This window comes from Haematobia irritans, chromosome 2, assembly GCF_050003625.1.
Source record: "Haematobia irritans isolate KBUSLIRL chromosome 2, ASM5000362v1, whole genome shotgun sequence".
In the NCBI taxonomy this organism is placed as follows: Eukaryota; Metazoa; Arthropoda; class Insecta; order Diptera; family Muscidae; genus Haematobia; species Haematobia irritans.
In genome coordinates, this window is record NC_134398.1 from 59,807,663 (window position 1) to 59,829,613 (window position 21,951).

At 30.8% G+C, this 21,951-nt stretch overlaps 1 protein-coding gene across 1 annotated transcript in view; it reads right to left on the reverse strand.

Annotated features, from left to right (window-relative positions):
- Window positions 1-8,217, reverse strand: part of CenG1A (Centaurin gamma 1A) — a 66,592-nt gene extending 58,375 nt beyond the window's left edge. Inside the window, exon 1 of the mRNA XM_075294354.1 lies at window positions 7,138-8,217. Coding sequence (XP_075150469.1) covers window positions 7,138-7,306 — 169 coding nt within the window. The 5' untranslated portion in view covers window positions 7,307-8,217. The remainder of the gene's footprint in view (window positions 1-7,137) is intronic.
- Between the last annotated feature and the right edge of the window lie 13,734 nt (window positions 8,218-21,951).

The following is a 21,951-nucleotide window of genomic DNA, read 5'->3' on the forward strand; positions in this document are numbered from 1 at the left end:
TTTAATTGACTTTGGTGATTGAACACATTTCAATTAAAAATTAATTGCATCAATTAATTCCGTGATTGAAGACAAAAAATATTTGTTTTTTGTGATGGGAATGTCTCTGTAGTATTATCAAGATTATCAAACAATGTAATTTGCGAGAACAAAAAAACAATTAGTGGCAGCACTCTTGATAATTTGATTTGGTGATGGTAAGTTATTATTCTCAAGCATAAGGTATGACATAAATCCTTTTGATATAAAAATTTTCACCTCAACTACTTACCCTGTTTTTGTTGGTTATATATAGAAGCTGAACCGATTTGGCAGATAATACGTAGTTATTCTTAAACACAAGGTATTGCTGGGGGAAAGGCATAAATTATCTTGGTAATCACTTTTCCAATTTTGCTGGGTTAATATAGAAGCTGAACCGATTTGCTGAGAGTTTACGAAGTCCATGAATTACTACCTTGTACCAAATTTAAATATCATGAGAAGATATACTCGTATACTGGGTGTTGCGTACAAATGCAAAAACATTTAATACTCTTTACCATGGCAATGGCTAAGGCTATTTTACGATTGTTAAAATAGCCTTTTTCACTCTGATTACAATTCTTTAAGGTAACTATAACGCTTTTCATCTTTGGAGCATATACAAATTTTCATATCTTTTCTTATAAATATACAACATTTAAAACTCATATAAAAGGCCGGCAAAAAAATTCTAAATAGCTAAAGGGTGGAATTTGAAACCTAGTGCGTGTGCTGTTTTTTCTGATGGGAGAAGGGGCGAAGGGGCAAACAATATATTTTCATGATTGATGGACGTTCTATGGATACCAAACTAAAAGTGAAACATAATGCTACTGTCTATTCTTTAAACACAAAACAGTTCAAAGGCTGGTATAGCTGGTATCTATGTTTGCTGTTCATCTATGTAGATATTGTATTTAAGATAAAAGAAACTAATCAAACAAGGTGTTATGACATACTAGATTATATTACACATACTCTTTCGTTGAGAATGCAAAGGTAAATATTAGAAGTGATTAAAAAAGTTTTTAAGTTAAGGAATTGATTTTTTTTGAATCTCCAACAATCTTCGAAGGTACAGTATGTCAAGAAAGTCTTTTGACATTGCCAAATATTTCAAATTCCAGAAATAATTGAAGTAAAAATCGAGTTGTTAATTCGTCTTGAGAAAAATAAAATATGTATACTTTGCAAAATACATAATAAAATATTTTTTAAAATTAAATTATATTTAATTTTGGAACAAAACATAAGTTTTATCCTATTGTCAAAACACTTTCTTGACATACTGTATGTATACCGTTCTTCAATTACATTAAATAAAAAGATAAAACTTAAGAAATAAAATTATTATAGCAAAATTAAATTAAAATTATTGCAAAAAATTATTTTATAAAGTTAATGTTTTTGTTATATAATTAAAGTAAAAATATTTTGTTTTGATGTAAAATTTGAGTTTTTAATTTAAAAAAATTATAAATTATGTTGTTAAAATGGGTTTAGAAAATTGTTTTCACTTTTTTTTTGGCGTTCACACAAAATCTTTTGATATTGGCTAGTACTTTTTTTCTGTGTATTAAGGAAAAACTTACTATTCGAAACAAAAACTTGCCAAGTTTCTTTATTGGACATTTAACATGGTTTGATTAAACGTTTACCATGCATGAAGTCATTTAGCACGCAGTTATAGTTGAATAAACTTTTAAACGATTAACCCAAGAATAGTCTTCATTAAATCAATTATTTTTGTTTTTGAAAAAAAAAAAAAAAATATAAAAACATTGGTAATTGCCCACACAAAGAATAAGTGTCTGTTCTTGGGTCGATATGTGTCAATACAGAGAAAGTGATAGCAAAGTGAAACAATTCCAATTCACGCTGAGATTTAGATTACTTCGAACTAAAGATTTTCATGACAAAACTTGCTGATATATATATTCTTTTTTCTACTGCTAAAAATAAATTAAATGTTGTGCAAATTTTGTTGAATGTTTTCCTGAAACTCACACCATCTGAACATAAATAACAATAGAAGAAATTAAGAGATTATAGAAGAAATGGCATGATGTATATTTTTGGGTGAATGAATTACTGTCACATGATTTAGAATTTAAGCACAAAAAATATGTAAATGTCATCAACAGAGAGCCAAAGACAATTATATGGAGCAAAAATAAAAAGAATCCAACTGGGTCATTGATAATCTTCTATCCAATAAAAATTAGAAAGTTAATAAAAATTAATTGCTCCGACAAAATATGCAAAATTTGCACTGTAACTGAAATTTTTAATAAAATTCCCTCAGGCTCATTCTAAAGATGCTTAACAGAATTAAGAAGTCGATTGTTTGAATTTTTTACTTTTTTAAAATTTGGAAAAATCGTTTTTTGAAATATTAAAATGTTTGAAAATTTGGCTAGATTTACACTTCATATTCACCACATGTCTGTAAATAAATATCGTTTCGGAGGCAAGAACTTGTTTTCCATGTATAATTAAAAGAAGCCGAAATTTTCGAACTTTTTAGCTTTAACTGTTATATATAAAAATATAATTATTTTTTATGTCTTTACTAAAATGTATTGGCTATTTTGGTATTCGTAGTCACCTGATGTCTTTTAATTCATTTGAACAATTATTGTATTGTTGATAACATTTTTATCTATTATTCACAAAAATGCTACGCAAAAAATTTTATCTCTTCAATAGTTGGAAAATTTCTTATCCTATTGAAATTTGTCAAAACAATTTCTAACTGCAAAACTTAGTTGAGACGTAGATAATATAATTTCCCACAATAATAAATATTTGGTTTGGATGTACGTATCCCAATGTTAATAAAAGAATGCACGAATATATGTATGTAAAATATACCAGAGTTGCCATACCCACTAAAAATATAAAAGGGATATTACACAAATGTCTATGCCACTTTAATTAAATCCATTACATCAACATTAATTATTATTATTTAAGATATTGTTTATAATATATATTGTACATATTTCGCAAAAAAGTATTTAAAAATTCGGACAATAAGCCAAGATTATGCAACCTAGATTTTAGAATATAACATTTTTACAATACGATGCATAATTTTTTTTTTTTTTGATTTGGCTTTGATAAATTACCATTCCTTCGTTAAAGTCGTGTGTCTTTGAAGTAAGGCAAATGTTCCTTAATTCAAAGATATTTTAAGATAATGAATCTTTAGATTAGAGATAAGAAAACTTCAATTATAATTATTTTGAAGACATTGTATATTTGATTTATTTTTTTCAATAAAGAAAATATTATTTACTTTGAAGTAATAATTTTGATTTTCAAACAGCATTTTATTACCTTGAGAATATTAACTAATAATACAATATATTGCAAACAGAAAATAGAAAATGCAGTAAACGAGATGTATACCTTAATTTTAATTATAAAGGGTTGCTTTCTAAAAAATGCTTTATATTAAAGAAACTGAGTCGATGACATGGAATCAATAGTAAAGTCTTTAAGAGGAAGATCCCATCTTTGGATGCAAGAAAACGTGTACAAACGAACTACTTTTTTAGTTCGTAATTATGCTAATGATATGGCTACACGCAAAGAAAAAAAACGTTTGGAAAACGTGTACCGAAAACGTTTTTCTTTTGTTAGAGTTTTTTGAATTGTTTCGAAAATTTTAAACTTTTATCACCAAAAAAATTCGTTTGTTACAAAATTTTTATTTTTTCAATAAAAAAAAAGTTATTTTTGAAATAACAACACAGTCCATTTCGTTTATATCAAACCCTGTTCTTTTCTGACTTTAGGTCTTTAATAAGACACATTTTACAGTTCAAAATTTAATATACTACAATGTAATGTTGAACATTTTTTCGGAATCTTCCGAATATATCTGGAATATATGTAAAAAAAAAAACAAAAGCAAAAAAAAAAACTTTGGCCGAAGCAGGGATCGAACCCACGTCCCTTGGCATGAGAGTCGGACGTAGCTACCACTGCTCCACGGTGCCAAACTAAATGTTTGTTTCTGTTAAATAAACTTTGTTTATTCGGTTCGTGGGCGCCGCAAGCTATGCTATATAAATATAACTTATATGGTTATTTATCTATTGATGACCATAACAGGTACATAGCTCAGTGGTTAGTGTGTTGGCTTACAATGTGCATGGTCCGCGGTTCGATTCTCCGTCCAGGCGAAAGGTAAAAAAAATTTTAAAAATTTATAAAATCGTATAATTTCTTCTACATTGTTGGTATTACAGGAAAAGGTGTTAAGAACTAAAAATCCTCGTGGATGTGAGAAAGATGTGAGGGACAATGCAATTAGCAAGAAAATAATGTTTTTTTTTTGAGCTAGTCTTTATGAAATTGTTTTTACATCCTGGAAAAGAATAAACGTTTATCACAAAAAGTATATACTTTTCTTCCAAATACACTTCCTTACAGCGAAAAGCAAATGAGAAACGAACTTTGTTTGTCTAAAATTTCGTTTGGGAGGAAAGAATTATTTTTTTGCGTGTAACCTTTACATCCCGTTATTACCTCAGGGAAAAGTTTGACAACAAGTATCCGAAAAAACGGCAACTCTATTAAATATACTTTAAAACCCCATAAACCACATTTATATTAATAAATAAACTCAATTATATTATGATACAGTAAATTGTCCAATGAGTGTCCATATGTCCGACCGTCCGTCTATGCATGTTATAATACATTCACCCATTTATATGAACTCAGGGACATTTGTTGATCTCTACATTCATCCTATATTTAATGACGCTTGAGCTTTTTTCAGTATTGTCTTCATTTGGTCTGTGTGCGAATATCTATGCTTGACTTGAAGACAATATTTTTGTCAATTCATGTTTGCATTATTATTACAATTTACTCTTTGCATGAGTTTTCTACACATATACGTAACATAAATATTTTTTATAATTTTTTTTCGACATGAATACAACACAATATTTAAGCAGAAAACAAAGTTGACCCATTTTTGAAAAATAAATTCTGTCCTATGAATAGGGATAGGACATTTTTAAAAAATCTTATAGAAATCCTAAATTTAATTAACTGAGTACTGAGGAAACGAGAGTGTGGGAGAAAGTTTTAAATTTTTATAGTTAATGGGATTACTAACACATTCAACTTGAACTTCCGCTATTACTTTGTTTAGTATGAACAGTTTATAAGAAAATTTTTATCAAGATTTAACTGGTCATGTTTTCAATGGTCATGTTTCCTTTTGTTTTTTTTTTATTACAAACACAATATGAATTTCACTTTCAATTGTGATTGTTTTTTTTTCATTTATTTCTTGAATATTTCCAAAAGTTGTTGGTTGTCATACTTGGCATAACATGTCAATGTTGATGAGTTACCTAATACAAATAATTCGTCAAATTGTTACCAATCAAGCTTCATCTGACTTTAGTTGTTTTTTTGTTTAAGTTTTTGTTTTCACAAATATAAAAAAACGACCCAAAAACAAGCATCCGTCATATAAATGTGTTTTTTTGTTTTTGTATAAACTATTATTATTATTAAACAAAAAAAAAAAAAAAAATATAGAGTACAAAGCATATACAAAAAAAAAACATAACCCTAAGTCCATCGAATGTTAGATAAATGTCACTGTGGTTGGAGTATGAAGTCAAATTCAACAAATTATATGTTAGTGGTTGGCCAAACATTAATAATGATAAACAACTTAATGAGGTAGATGTTTTGTAATTTTGGAATCCAACTTAATGCTAGTAATAACGATTATGAAATAATAATAAATACAAATACAAAAAAATGCTTTACTTTATGTCAGATTGTAATTGTGAAAAGATTGTTGGTAGAGCAAAAAGTAAAGTTCGTAGACTATCCCCATGAATGGTCAAAAAGTAATTGTATATAATTGTAAAAAATCTACACAGAAAGAAAAGGTGTCATAATTGCCAAAAAAATTAAAAAGGACATAAATCGGGCGGAGCCCGTTTTTATATATTAAACTAATGTTTATCTATTACCCACGGTAAACAGAAAATATTATGGTAAAACTAAACTAAAAAAAATAAGTAAATGTGAAATAAAATGTAAGACCAATTTTAGTGTTTTCTGTAGTAGTTAATCATGATAATAATTTAGCGTAAAAGATTTTTGAATTTAATTCATTTCAGCCTACCTTTAAATGGAAATTTCTTTAAATCAACGCTTCACATTCATATTCGTATTCATATTCTAATATAAATTAAGAATTAAGTATGGAATATAATGCGCAAGTACAAAATATAGCTACACTGATAGAAAAAGCTTCGAAAGAAAAATCAAAAAAAAAAATCGTAAATACAATTCAGCTTTTCGTTATTGGTATGAGTTTTCTCTTAAGTAATGAAACATTCCAGACTATTAATGAACATTTTCATTGTCTCTATGGAAATTTTTCGTTATGTCAATGAAAAAATTTCATTGGGCCAATTTTAATAAATTTTTCTTTCTGTGTATATATGCAAATGAATTATGTCATATAAAATATTTAATAAAAAAAATTAAAAATTTTTGTTTATTTTTTTGTCAATATAGCGACGCAAATTTCAAAGATTTATATGATAAAATCTTTGAAATTTGCGTCGCTTCATTAACGACGTATATCTGTGAAGTAACGCAAATTTTCCTCAAAGTAAAGAAAACCTTTACTTTAATTGGGATATTGGATCGTTAGATTTAAGATGAATAAACCTTCAAATATGGGCTAACATTTATTTTGAAGTATCTGTTATAATTTGAAATGGTGTGGATATGAATATATCACAAAAAGCGAATTCCATAGAGCCCAGATTTAAGGCCAGAGAGCTCTCTAAAAATGTCTCTATTTTCAATTATCCCCATATTTGGCTCTCAATCTATATTAGACACCTTAAGCGAAGGGTGAAATCTTTAAATCCAAGTAAACCTTTTTTGAGTGTATAATTAATCAAAAATATTGTAAATTCCAATTTAAGTTTTTTTTTTTACTACAGTCCACTGTTTGGTAACATTTCAGAAACTATTTTAAATTAAACATTTTAATCCCAAAATGTTTTTGTCTATATTATATTTTGCGTTGTTTACAACACAGTACCTCACCTGATTTCCTTTTTTCCCGATCGGGAACGACTAGACTTTTGGCGCGCTTAACGCGCAATGAACGCCGTCGTATACTACGCAAAAAAGCTTCCGGCATACGGGAAAAACGTTGTGGTGTATCCGGTGCTTTGGTACGTTCCGGTAAAAAGAAATTCTTAACAGCCAACATATTGATGACGACAACGATGTGAATAATTTGATATAAAACAAATATTTAACAAATAATAAGAACTAATGTTATTTTACAGTTTGTATAAAAACACACACACACAAACTTAAAAAACACTTAATAGAAGAGAGTAAAATTTGAAATTATATTTTATAAAATTTCTTTGGAGATTTTTTCGAGACTGATTTTTTTGCAATTTGCCTTGGTATTTTTTGTTTTTTTTTTTATCTATTGAACTTTGGTATTTGGTCGTAGTTGTTGTGACAACGCTTAATAAACATTTCTGGTTTGCTGGATTTTTTCATAATAACTTTGCTGTATTAAAATTTGCATCTTTATGGGTTTCTCTATTAAGCGTTTCGTTTTGTGACTAACACTTGTTTAACACTAATTTTGCAAATTTTTGTTTTGAAATATGATTTTTTTTGTATATTATGAATTTTGTTTATTGAATTCCAATTTATTTTTTTGTGTTTTATTTATAATGACTTTGTTCAAGATACTGGAGACGAATCACTTTTTATCGCCGTTTATCGAATCATGAGGATTGTATAGATATTGGGTGTTAGTCATAAAATATTTGGGTGACATAATTTTAAGCATAACATTTTGTTTTTTTTTTGTCGTGATTTTTAACAAATTATTTAACAAAATTTCATGTAGATTTATTTCTTATTTACACAATGAATTTTAGCATTTCACTGAAATTATTATAATCCATGGTAGCAGTTAATTTATTCGATTCCAATGTTTTTGCCGTCTCGTATGTAGTTGCGGTTGGTTGTTTGTGTTTTTACGTAAATATGATAAACCCCTTAGCACAATCCCGCAGTCCGACGTAAAAATCCCCGAATAAATCCCATGAAAACCGGCACAGCGCGGTATGTTCTCTCTTCTTGCAAATACTAAACAGAACTGAAGATATATTGAAATGAAAGATACACCATAGGCCCACCATGGTGAATTCAGTTTGCAACATGTTGAGAAACATTCAAAACAAATGTTGCAGACATTATGTGTGAACCCCCATTTAATGTAGTAATGAAACATATGAATAAACAATAACAGAGATTGCAGATTTTGCTCACACAACAGTGGGCTGTTATAAAAATTCCCATTTATTGTATTGGCCAGAGCAGTTAGTGTACTTAATTAATTATGAAGTGTCGCTAAATATAAAGTTCAATATTAGGAAATCGAGATAATCATTATCGTTTACAGCAATGTTTACAGAAAACGGGCCAATTAAAAAAGAGTCTGGCAAGATACATAACTGCATTGTTTTCTGTATTTTAAGGCAATATTCGAAATTTCCTTTTAAAGATTATTTTCCCTAAATTCGTGTTTTTTATTTTTTATAATATTTCCTATAAATGATAAATAATACTGTACTCATAGCTTATGTTAGTAAATTCTTTATGAAGAGAAGAATTCTACCCACGATGATACAGATTCATTGCGTATATAATAATGAAAATAAAATGACGCTTTGATAAATATTAAACAACTGATATATAACTAAATATATTCACAATTACCAAAGAATTAATTTAAGCAATTTTATATTTCGGCTAAAAACTTGCAGCTAATTATAGAACCATATAAAAGAAATTTTACATTGCTTTTATAGGGATATTCAACATTAATAGTGCTCACAGTGGTTTTAATTTCCAATTAGAACTTATTTTTACGTATGTAACTACGATTGGATACTCAGAAATAATGTTGGATTGCTAACACAAGCTATATCATTGAGGTAAATTTTAGCAGAAAATGTTGTATTATGGAATATTGTGCAACATGTTGCTCGAAATAGATAATCAACAGTGGTGCCAAAAACGGCTCTGAGTTGCAATGTTTTATGTTTTGTTTATTTCTCCACTATTTCTCTTTCTTTTTGTTTTGCTTTGGATATTCCGTTTCAATGTTGCCACTGTTTTTTTTTGCATCTTTTTCCCGGTTTTATGATCATAAATTCCAAAATCAGTCAATTACAATTAAAATCCATTATTGAATGAGATTTTTGAAATCAATTTAATTGAGGCGTGCAACTGCGTTTCGATATAAATATCACCGTAACTCAAGAAAAAAAGTGAACCCATCAGGAAAGAAAAATTTTAGAAATTCTTACTTTAACTGTTTTACAAACGCTAGTATCACAAAAATAACTACATATTTTTCGATTCAAAAAAAATTCCAAAAAAAAAATCTTAGACATAATTTATTTTGAAGATTGGTGAAAAAATTTGGAATTGCAAAGAAAAAAAAACAAAAGTGTCTTTCAAGTTCGTTTGTGGCATAATTTGCAAATCTTAAGAAATTGTTAACTATTTTGAATTCGATTATGAATTGGACCGGGTGGATTCACTTTTGTTTAGTGTATTTTGTTTATAATTTTAGTAAAACATAGAATGAATGAATCTTATGAATAACTAATCATGCTTGAACGAAAATTTACACTTGATCACATCAAACATGTTTCAAGAGCCAAATGTTATTTTTCCCAAAAGATGCTATGAAATGCCATTACTTTTTTAGTTTTCTTTTAGTTTAGAAAATATATCGTTTTTATAAAAAATAAACCACTTGTACGGAGACTTTTTTGATTCAGTGTTCCTTCTATAAGAAATATATTCGATTATCTTCTATATAAATATAAATTTTTGCCACAAAAATTTTTTTCTTATAGCAGAGAATATGTTTCGATTGCAACACATTGGGACGAACGAGGAAATGGTGAAGCAAACCACAACTAGGATTAAATTTTTGCACATACGAGTATACATATAAACATATTCCAGTTACGTTTCCTTACTACACACGGATAGTGGAGAACAAAATCAAAAACAACCATATATGAAGAAAACAAACACAACACTGAAAAAAGCGTACCCATTTTCGAAGATGGAATCATTATTTTATCGACTTTGGTGCTGATTGGGAGCCAAAAAAGTGAGGAATTTCTCTAAGGATACATTCCACAACACCTTTTTATACCCTTCACCACTACTGTGGTACAGGGTATAATAAGTTTGTGCATTTGTATGTAACGCCAAGAAGGAAAAGTCTGAGACCCATCGTTTAGTATACCGATCGTCTTAGAATTAAATTCTGAGTCGATTTAGCGATGTCCGTCTGTCTGTCTGTCTGGCTGTCTGTCTGTTGATGTATTTTTGTGTGCAAAGTACAGCTCGCAGTTTTAGTCCAATTGTCCTAAAATTTGGTATAGGGTCCTGTTTCGGCTCAAAGACGATCCCTATTGATTTTGGAAAAAATCGGTTCAGATTTAGATACAGCTGCCATATATATTTTTCACCGATCTGGTCATAATTGGCGTGAATATCAACCGATCTTCCTAAAACTCCGTACATCCGAATATTTTATGAGTCTCGAAAAACTTGCGAAATATCAGCCAAATCGGTTCAGATTTAGATATAGCTCCCATATATAGCTTTCGCCTGATTTACACTCAAATGACCACAGAGGACAATTTTTTGCTCCGATTTAGTTGAAATTTTGCACAGGGAGTATAATTAGCATATAGCTATGCGTGCCAAATTTGGTTGAAATCGGTTCACATTTAGATATAGCTCCCATATATAGCTTTCGCCCGATTTACACTCATATGACCACAGAGGCCAATTTTTAACTCCGATTAAGTTGAAATTTTGCACAGGGAGTAGAATTAGCATTGTAGCTATACGTGCCAAATTTGGTTGAAATCGGTTCAGATTTAGATATAGCTCCCATATATAGCTTTCGCCCGATTTACACTCATATGACCACAGAGGCCAATTTTTTACTACGATTTAGTTGAAATTTTGCACAGGGAGTAGAATTAGCATTGTAGCTATGCGTGCCAAATTTAGTTGATATATAGCTTTCGCCCGATTTACACTCATATGACCACAGAGGCCAATTTTTTACTCCGATTTAGTTGAAATCTTGCACAGGGAGTAGAATTAGCATTGTAGCTATCCGTGCCCAATTAGGTTGAAATCGGTTCAGATTTAGATATAGCTCCCATATATAGCTTTCGCCCGATTTACACTCATATGACCACAGAGGCCAATTTTTAACTCCGATTTAGTTGAAATTTTGCACTATGCGTGCCAAATTTCGTTGAAATCGGTTCAGATTTAGATATAGTTCCCATATATATATTTTTCTGATTTCGACAAAAATGGTCAAAATACCAACATTTTCCTTGTAAAATCGCAACTGCTTAGTCGAAAAGTTGTAAAAATGACTCTAATTTTACTAAACTTCTAATACATATACATCGAGCGATATATAATAATTAAATCGTTCCTTAAAGTTTCCTTAAAATTGCTTCAGATTTAAATGTTTCCCATATTTTTTTACTAACATTGTGTTCCACCCTAGTGCATTAGCCGACTTAAATTTTGAGTCTATGGGTTTTGTAGAAGTCTATCAAATTCTGTCCAGATCGAGTGATATTTAAATGTATGTATTTGGGACAAACCTTTATATATAACCCCCAACACACTTGACGGATTTGATATGGTATCGAAAATTTGGATCTACAAAGTGGTGCAGGGTATAATATAGTCGGCCCCGCCCGACTTTAGACTTTCCTTACTTGTTTAATTTTAGGTTTTCCGTAATTGATACACAGAAAAAAATATATATGTATTGAAGCAGGACTCCTTTTTTAAATGCGTTCTTTCTTTATGGTCATGCTTCAAAAAAGCATTGATTCCTATTATATTTAGAAATTGTTTCAGGTATAACAGGTTGGCTGATAAGTCCCCGGTCTAACAAAGAAAAACACATTTTTTTTGTCAAAATTCGTTTTTATTATTCAACATAGTTCCCTTCAAGAGCGATACAACGATTATAACGACCTTCCAATTTTTTGATACCATTTTGGTAGTACTCCTTCGGTTTTGCCTCAAAATAGGTCTCAGTTTCGCCGATCACCTCTTCATTGCAGCCAATTTTTTCCCTGCGAGCATCCTTTTGAGGTCTAAGAACAAGGAAAAGTCGCTGGGGCCAGATCTGGAGAATACGGTGGGTGGGGAAGCAATTCGAAGCCCAATTCATGAATTTTTCCCATCGTTCTCAATGACTTGTGGCACGGTGCGTTGTCTTGGTGGAACAACACTTTTTTCTTCTTCATATGGGGCCGTTTTGCCGCTATTTCGACCTTCAAACGCTCCAATAACGCCATATAATAGTCACTGTTGATGGTTTTCCCTTCTCAAGATGATCGATAAAAATTATTCTATGCGCATCCCAAAAAACAGAGGCCATTACTTTGCCAGCGGACTTTTGAGTCTTTCCACGCTTCGGAGACGGTTCACCGGTCGCTGTCCACTCAGCCGACTCAGGAGTGTAGTGATGGAGCCATGTTTCATCAATTGTCATATATCGACGGAAAAACTCGGGTGTATTACGAGTTAACAGCTGCAAACACCGCTCAGAATCATCAACACGTTGTTATTTATGGTCAAATGTGAGCTCGCGCGGCACCCATTTTGCACAGAGCTTCCGCATATCCAAATATTGATGAATGATATGACCAACACGTTCCTTTGATATCTTGAAGGCCTCTGCTATTTCGATCAACTTCATTTTACGGTCATTCAAAATCATTTTGTGGATTTTTTTGATGTTTTCGTCGGTAACCACCTCTTTCGGGCGTCCACTGCGTTCACCGTCCTCCGTGCTCATTTCACCACGCTTGAATTTTGCATACCAATCAATTATTGTTGATTTCCTTGGGGCAGAGTCCGGAAACTCATTTCAAGCCAAGTTTTTGCTTCTACCTATTTTTTCCCTACAGAAAACAGTATTTTATCAAAACACGAAATTCCTTTTTTTTCATTTTTTTCACAATAACAAAAGTTGCTTCACAAAAGACGCTCTATCTCACAAATTTTGACACGAATCATTTGAAGGTTGGTACTATATAAAAATAATATGCATTTAACACTAGCGACGCCATCTATGTGTCAGACAGGGGACTTATCAGCCAACTTGTTATTAAAGACAAGTGACCTCAGTCCAAAAAATATTTTCTGTTATGTGAACATACCCATAAAAGTCGAATCGAGTTAAGGAGTAAAAGCCTTTCATGAAATGTTTATACACTGAAAAAACAGTGAACCCACCAGGATGAGAACTTTTTGTTAATTTTAGAAAATTTTGAATATTAGCATCATGCCGATATCACAAAAATAAGTAAATATTTTTCAATTCAAGAAAATTTATTAGACATAATTTTTTTTTCACTTAAAGAAAATTTTGTAGTTTGAAGGAAAAAATTGGAGTTCAAAAATGCAAGAATGTCTTTAGTGACATACGAAGTTCATGATGGACGCATTTTTGGTAAAATTTACAAATTTAAAAAAATAATGAATTATTTTGTGAGTTTTTTAGTTCATTTAACTAACGTACGAAAAAAATTGTTAGAGTAAAGGAAACTTTCTCGAAACATAATAACTCCATGAACTAAAATAAAGTTAAATTGGCTTTAGTGAAATAGAGAGTTCACTTTTTTTGAGTGTAGACTTTGGCCAAGCAAAACATCCTTGTGTTACAGATATGCGTCTTTTATGCTACGCAAAAATCTCATATAAAGCCATGAGATTTTTTTTTGCTAACGATAATATTTTGTTTTTTTCGGTGTAAATCATGTTGTCTGCTTATCCTAGCTGTATACAATTTAATATGCATTTTACTGATGATGCATAAGAGAGGTTTTCTTGCTGTATGTAGTATTTTTATATCAATATTGAGGTTAGCTCGTTGATGCAGTGGGCTGAAACGATTGCATTTCATGCATTGCCCTCTTCTCAGCCATGTTGTCTGTACTCGTCGTGTACATAGTCTCTGGAGTAAACGAATGATGATTCTACATTTTTTCAACGTAACATTAACATCAAATCTATTTACGGCACTTCGATGTAATGAGATGGTACTCTGGAGTATTGCATTTGCATACATAGAAATCAGGATAAAAGTTTATGAAGTTTTTAGATGGTACATACATATATATGCATTTTCAGTTTTGTTGGTAAATTTTCTGTTTCTATTTGACTTAGATATTATGCAACATCATCATGATGATCATCACAATAATGCCCGGCAAATACTGTACATACAGTTGTGCTCAAAATAATAGTAGTGCTGTGCTGAATTTTTTTTCTGCTTCTTCTATTCCTTCCACTAAAGGTTTATTATACCCTCCATCATAGGATGGGGGTATATTAACTTTGTCATTCCGTTTGTAACACATCGAAATATTGCTCTAAGACCCCATAAAGTATATATATTCTGGGTCGTGGTGAAATTCTGAGTCGATCTAAGCATGTCCGTCCGTCCGTCCGTCCGTCCGTCCGTCCGTCTGTTGAAATCACGCTAACTTCCGAACGAAACAAGCTATCGACTTGAAACTTGGCACAAGTAGTTGTTATCGATGTAGGTCGGATGGTATTGAAAATGGGCCATATCGGTCCACTTTTACGTATAGCCCCCATATAAAGGGACCCTCAGATTTGGCTTGTGGAGCCTCTAACGGAAGCATATTTCATCCGATCGGGCTGAAATTTAGTATATGGTGTTGGTATATGGTCTCTAACAACCATGCAAAAATTGGTGCACATCGGTCCATAATTATATATAGCCCCCATATAAACCGATCCCCAGATTTGGCTTGTGGAGCCTCTAAGAGAAGCATATTTCATCCGATCCGGCTGAAATTTGGTACATGGTGTTGGTAGATGGTCTCTAACAATCATGCAAAAATTGGTCCACATCGGTCCATAATTATATATAGCCCCATATAAACCGATCCCCAGATTTGGCTTGTGGAGCCTCTAAGAGAAGCATATTTCATCCGATCCAGCTGAAATTTGGTAGATGGTGTTAATATATGGTCTCTAACAATCATGCAAAAATTGGTCCACATCGGTCCATAATTATATATAGCCCCCATATAAACCGATCCCCAGATTTGGCTTGCGGAGCCTCAAAGAGAAGCAAATTTCATCCGATCCGACTGAAATTTGGTACATGATATTGGTATATGGTCTCTAACAAGCATGCAAAAATTGGTCCACATCGGTCCATAATTATATATAGCCCCCATATAAACCGATCTCCAGATTTGGCTTGCAAAGCCTCAAAGAGAAGCAAATTGCATCCGATCCGGCTGAAATTTGGTACATGATGTTGGTATATGGTCTCTAACAACCATGCAAAAATTGGTCCACATCGGTCCATAATTTTTTATGGACCCCATATAAACCGATCTCCAGATTTGGCTTGTGAAGCCTCAAAGAGAAGCAAATTGCATCCGATCCGGTTGAAATTTTGTACATGGTATTGGTATATGGTCTCTAACAACTGTGCAAAAATTGTTCCACATCGGTCCATAATTATATATAGCGCCCATATAAACCGATCCCCAGATTTGGGTTGCGGAGCCTCAAAGAGAAGCAAATTTCATCCGATCCGCCTGAAATGTGGTACATGATATTGTTATATGGTCTCTAATAACCATGCAAAAATTGGTCCACATCGGTTCATAATTATATATAGCGCCCATATAAGCCGATCCCCAGATTTGGCTTGCGAAGTCTCCAAGAGAAGCAAATTTCATCCAATCCGGTTGTAATTTTGAACTTGGTGTTAGTATATGATCTTTAACAACCGTGCCAGAATTGGTCCATATCGGTCCATAATTATATAGCGCCCATATAAAACGTTCTCCAGATTTGACCTCCGGAGCCTCTTGGAGGAGCAAAATTCATCCGATCCGGTTCAAATTAGGAACGTGGTGTTAGTATATGGTCGCTAACAACCATACAACAATTGGTCCATATCGGTTCATAATCATGGTTGTCACTAGAGCCAAAAATAATCTACCAAAATTTTATTATATAGAAAATTTTGTCAAAATTTTATTTCTATAGAAAATTTTGTGAAAATTTTATTTCTAGAGAAAATTTTGTTAAAATTTTATTCGGTTCATAATAAAATTTTCATCATTGTCAAAATTGTATTTCTATAGAAAATTTTGTTCAAATTTTATTCGGTTCATAATCATGGTTGCCACTCGAACCAAAAATAACCTACCAAGATTTTATTTCTATAGAATATTTTGTCAAAAGTCTATTTCTATAGAAAATTTTGTTAAAATTTTATTTCTGTAGAAATTTTTGTCAAAATTTTCTTTCTATAGAAAATTTTGTCAAAATTTTTATTTCTATAGAAAATTTTATTTCTATAGAAAATTTTTTTAAAATTTTATTTCTGTAGAAAATTTTGTCAAAATTTTATGTCTACTTTGTCAAACTGAATTATATACGTATTGGATCGATCTTTTTTTGATTTAATATATACCACGTATGGACTTACATACAATTTAGAAGATGGTGTTAGGAGGTTTTAAGATACCTTGCCATCGGAAAGCGTTACCGCAATTTAAGTAATTCGATTGTGGATGGCAGTGTTTAGAAGAAGTTTCTACACAATCAATGATGGAGGGTACATAAGCTTCGGCCTGGCCGAACTTACGGCCGTATATACTTGTTTTATCTTTGTTTTTTACTATTTCATTGTTTGGAGTGTGCATAAAAAAAAAATACCGTTGGTTTAACTTCTGATGCTATTGTTGTTGTAAAAAAATCGACATAAGAAGAATCCCTTTGCAAGCTCCAAAACAAATAAAAGGGTTATAAGCTAGCTTACAAACAATTAAAAGACGAAAATAATTTAGCTGTCCATAGTCCAAGAAAAGTCACTCTCCTTTCAAAAAAAAACATGTATCGAAAAGAATAAAGTATGACCAAGAGGATTTCCATTGGTCAGTACAGAAATGGAGGAACATTCCCCAGTACAGAAATGGAAGAACATTGGATGGATGAGTCAAAAATGGTGCTTTATGATTGAAGAGGATCCCGTCTATATGTTCGGCAACCTAAAAACACTGAGTACAGTACCAATTTTACGACAAAAACTGTAAATCACGATGGTGCTTTAATTTATTTGCTACTACTATTATTTTGAGCGCAGCTGTATAAATGTATCGCATAAGTTGCGTAAAATATTATGCAAAATTTTATAGATCTAGGATAAAGGGGAAATGTAGGTCGTTATAGATGTAAACGATTTTTATGCGATTGAAATGAAAACGAAATGTAATAACTTTTATATTTAAAAGCTACACCTATAACATAAGAATGTAAGGACGTTCATTGAATAAATTGAACTCAATTAAATTAATAATTCGAACTGTTTTTTGGGACACTCAATTTACGAGCCTAAGAACCGAGGAATGATTGTAAGGATATATTTAAGATGCAATATACTTATAAATTTAGAAATATTAATATATTCGATTTTTCTTAATGTTATCCAAAGTCTTTCGTAAACCTTTTAACCAAAATTTAAAAATTTTGCCCCGAGAAAACAAATCTTACTATATTACTTTTTTCAGGATATTTCTTAACGTAACGTTTTTAATTTTAACTCTAACGAAACAACGCGTTCAGTGAAAAGTTTAAGAACTCTTGGTAAAGTAAAAAATACTTGTGTCAGAGAAATTCGTTTTCTAAGCATTTGTATTTTAAGGACACGAAATTTTTGTCCTTACGACAATATATTTTTAAGTGCGAATGAAAACGCACTGGTAGATTAAAAAAGTGAATCCTTTATGGTACTAAAGCCGAGCCAAAGAAGCGGAGAATTGATTTAAGGACATTTTGTGATATATACCCCAAACACATTTTGCTTCAAGCATATATATTTGTAGGATTCGTGCAAACAAAATATTGTTTGTATTGTCCCAAACATATTATGTTTCACCTTTGGGCATACACTGGTAGTAAAAATTTTAATGAAATTTTCTTTGTGTGGATATATTTTTAAGGCGCCAATTGGTTACTTCCATCATTTTACATGCAGCATACTCTCTAGGTTTCTCTTTCTAAACACATATATGTTTATAGGCTATTTCCAAATTAATATATGCATCTAAACATATTATATTTACAAACATTTTATGTCCCAAACATAATATGTTCTAACATATTAACATATATGTCCCAAACATGTTATGCTAGTTTATGAACATTATATGCTTGCACTTAAATATTGTGTTAAAAAATTTGAGTTACAAACATATGATTTTTACACCCAAACATATGAAAACCAGTTTAGCGTAGGACCAATAAAATTAAAATTAGGGTACAAATATCGTTTATCAAATTTTCATTCTCTTTTCGCGGTTTATTAATAAAGATACTCACGTACAAACAAATGCCAGTTTAAAAATCCAAATTATAAGGGATACTTCAAAGTAAAATATGTTTTCTTAATTCTAAAAAAAATTTAAATCAAAGACGCTAAACCCTCAAAATAAGTCTTATCCTATATTTGAAGCTTTTTTATCTTAAATCTAAAGTTTCAATATTTCAGTTAATTTAAGGACAATTTCTTTAAATCGAAAATGTCTTTCTTTACTTTAAGGAAAATTAGCCTTAATTCAAATACATGGGACTTTAACGGAGCGACAAAATTGACAAAATTTGTGTCCTAAATTTAATGAAAAAATCTTGAAGCAAAGATTATAAACTTTATTTTTAATAAAATTTCATTATTTTAAAGAAATTTGTCCTTAATACTTTGTAAATTTCGGATCCTAAAATTTAGGTTGCGTAATCTTTAATATCACGTAAATATTTTTTTTAGTGTGCACACCGACTTTGTAGCGTCTTGGGCACAATTATATCATCCATAATATGTTTATTAGTAATTTAATGTGTAAAGTAAAATTGAAGTAATCATTGGAGAACTGAAATAAAATAATCTTTTATACATATTTATCTTTTATACATATGTATCGTATAAAATATTATAGGCCCGTATTCCCTGAAGTTGTCTTGTGTTTTAATGGAATCATTCAAAAAAAATATTAAACTTTCTTTTTCATTATCAGAGTTCTTAAAAATGAGTCGCTTAACACAGAAAACAATTTTCAGTAGTAATCTGAATTATTCATTCCATAAAGTAAAGCAATTTCTTTCGCCAACACAATGACGCATATATCCAGAAATAATCAATTAAAATTCACACTTCCTAATTTAAAATTAATAAAAATATTTCCAGTAAGTGGAAAATAAAAATTTACCACTTTTTCCATCCGCATATTCTTTCTTTGTGGCGCCATTACTAGAACATATGTGAAATAATAATTTTCCAACAATTTACAAGTATTCGATACATTTATCTATAAATAAAAATAATGTACTAACTATGGATGGTGTTGCAGTCATCACAATATCCAAGATGATAATCATCATAGCTGAGTATGTGATGATGTTCATAATTATGTGAAAAGTCCAAAAACATTCACCAAAATTGAACAAAAATACCAAAATCTTTTAGCGTTGATGGCGTAATTTGTGGCGATGCTTATCGTACATTCATACCAGAAAAATGGCACTGTAATATTTATAATTTGTGAATAATATTTACAGAATGTGTTAATGTACTGAAATTTTCCTTCTAAAGATAGATTGTCATCATGAAAGCAAAATCACTTAACTGGGCTTTTTAAGTAATGCTATGGATGACTATAAAAGAAAAGCTGTCACTGTTTTATTTAAACCTATTTTTGAACGTTTAATACCATTTTCATAAATAAATAAAAAAATATTTTAAAATTTACTTGGACTAAAACAGTAATCACAATGCTTGTAAAAATTACAAATGATAAAAAAGCCGTAAAAAATCGTTTACACCCAAAATATTTAAACTTTTTGGGGTAACAGGTTCCGAAATAACAGTGCTACTGGAATTAAATCGATATAATCAATATTACCACTAATATTTGTGTAAAAGCTTGCCAGGTCCGTTTGCCAAGCGATGCCCAAAAATCCATGAATTGGTATTCGAATTTCTTCCGCATCGACCATATCGCCTACACCCTCAAAAAAAAATCGCTTCTCTAACATATGTTCCAAACATATTTTGCAGGAAGCACATATATTATTGGATACTGCCGAAACATTAATATGTTTGTTTTATGTGAGCATATTATATGTTTGGAAGCATTTTGAGTCCATAAATAGTATATGCTTGGAAGAATTCCTCAAAGAAGATTCCCTCACATAATTTTCACTTCCACGAAATTTTTGAGTTCTTCGCATCTTTTTCTGTAATACAACCCTCCCGGCTTCCATCTCTATTTCTTTCTCTATACTAACTCTCTCTATCGCTCTCTGAATAAAGTATCACAACATATATATGTTTACTCGAAATTTGTAAATTTATATATGTATACATTCACACATATTATTTTTATGAAACATTCATGCCCCAAGCATAATATATTCTAACATATTTACATATGTGTCCCAAACATTTTGTATTGGTTTAGGAACATTACATGTTTGCACTTAAATATATTGTGTTTAAAAATTGTGCCCGAAACACATTTTGTTTGTATCGGAACATATGAAAAACATATTTTTCTAACAGTGTACCTTCTCATTACGCTAAACATTGAATCCAGCAGCACTCAGTGATAAGAGAGAAGTTCACCACTGTGGTATCATAATGGACTGAATAGTCTAAGTGAGGCTAAAATATTTGGCAGCCGCTAAACCTAAGCTACCCCAGTGTATAGTGTGTGAGCTTATAAAATGTAAAGACCGCGGTTTGATCCCCTCTCCGAAAAAAGGTAAAATTAAAAAAAAATATAAAATCGAATAACTTCTAATCGAATTGTATTACAGAAAAAAGTGCTAAGAAATAAAGAAATCTCATGGAAGGGAAAAATATGTAAGGGAGGATCCAATTAGCCAGAAAATTATTTTTTTAAGTTCGTCCTTATGAAACTATTTTTAAATCCTGTAAAAGAATCAACGTTTATTACAAAAAGTATATACTTTTCTTCCAAACAAACTTCCTTACAGCGAAAATCAATTGGGAAACGATATTTGCTAATTGAAAAATGTGAATCCACCATGAAGGCAAAGGTAAAACTATATTACAAACTCCGCTATCCCGCCAATATGACAAAAATAAGTAAATATTTTGAGACAAACTCAAGAAAACTTATTGGAAATTAACGAAATATCGTAGTTTGAAGGAAAATGTTGGTGTTCGAAATTACAAAAATGTCGAAGTTCAAGATGGTCACCTTTGTGATAAAATTTACAAATTTTAAGAAATTTTGAACTATTTTATGAAAAATACGAATTGAGTAAATCTTTGCTTCATTTGTGTATAATTTTCCCCTTTTCAGTTCTTTTAACTAACATACACCAAAAATTATTAAGGACAAGGAAATTTTCTCATATTGGAGAAATTTTAAGTAAATAAATTAAAATTTAATCAAAGTAATAATTCTCATGAAGAAAAATAGAGTTAAATTGGCTTTAGTGCACGCACAGAAAAAACATGTTTGGACATGGTTGCCGCATCCATTTAATGCTTATCTAGAGTATGTAATTGTCGCGAAAACCATGTATTTTGTCTTTTTAAAAATAATTTTCAAGCGAAGAAAAATATATGTTGGCAATAAGCATTTACATGGTTCTCAATTGCCGCAAACATGTTCTATTATATAAATGATAGAATTTGAGACCATTACATTGTCGGGAAAATCA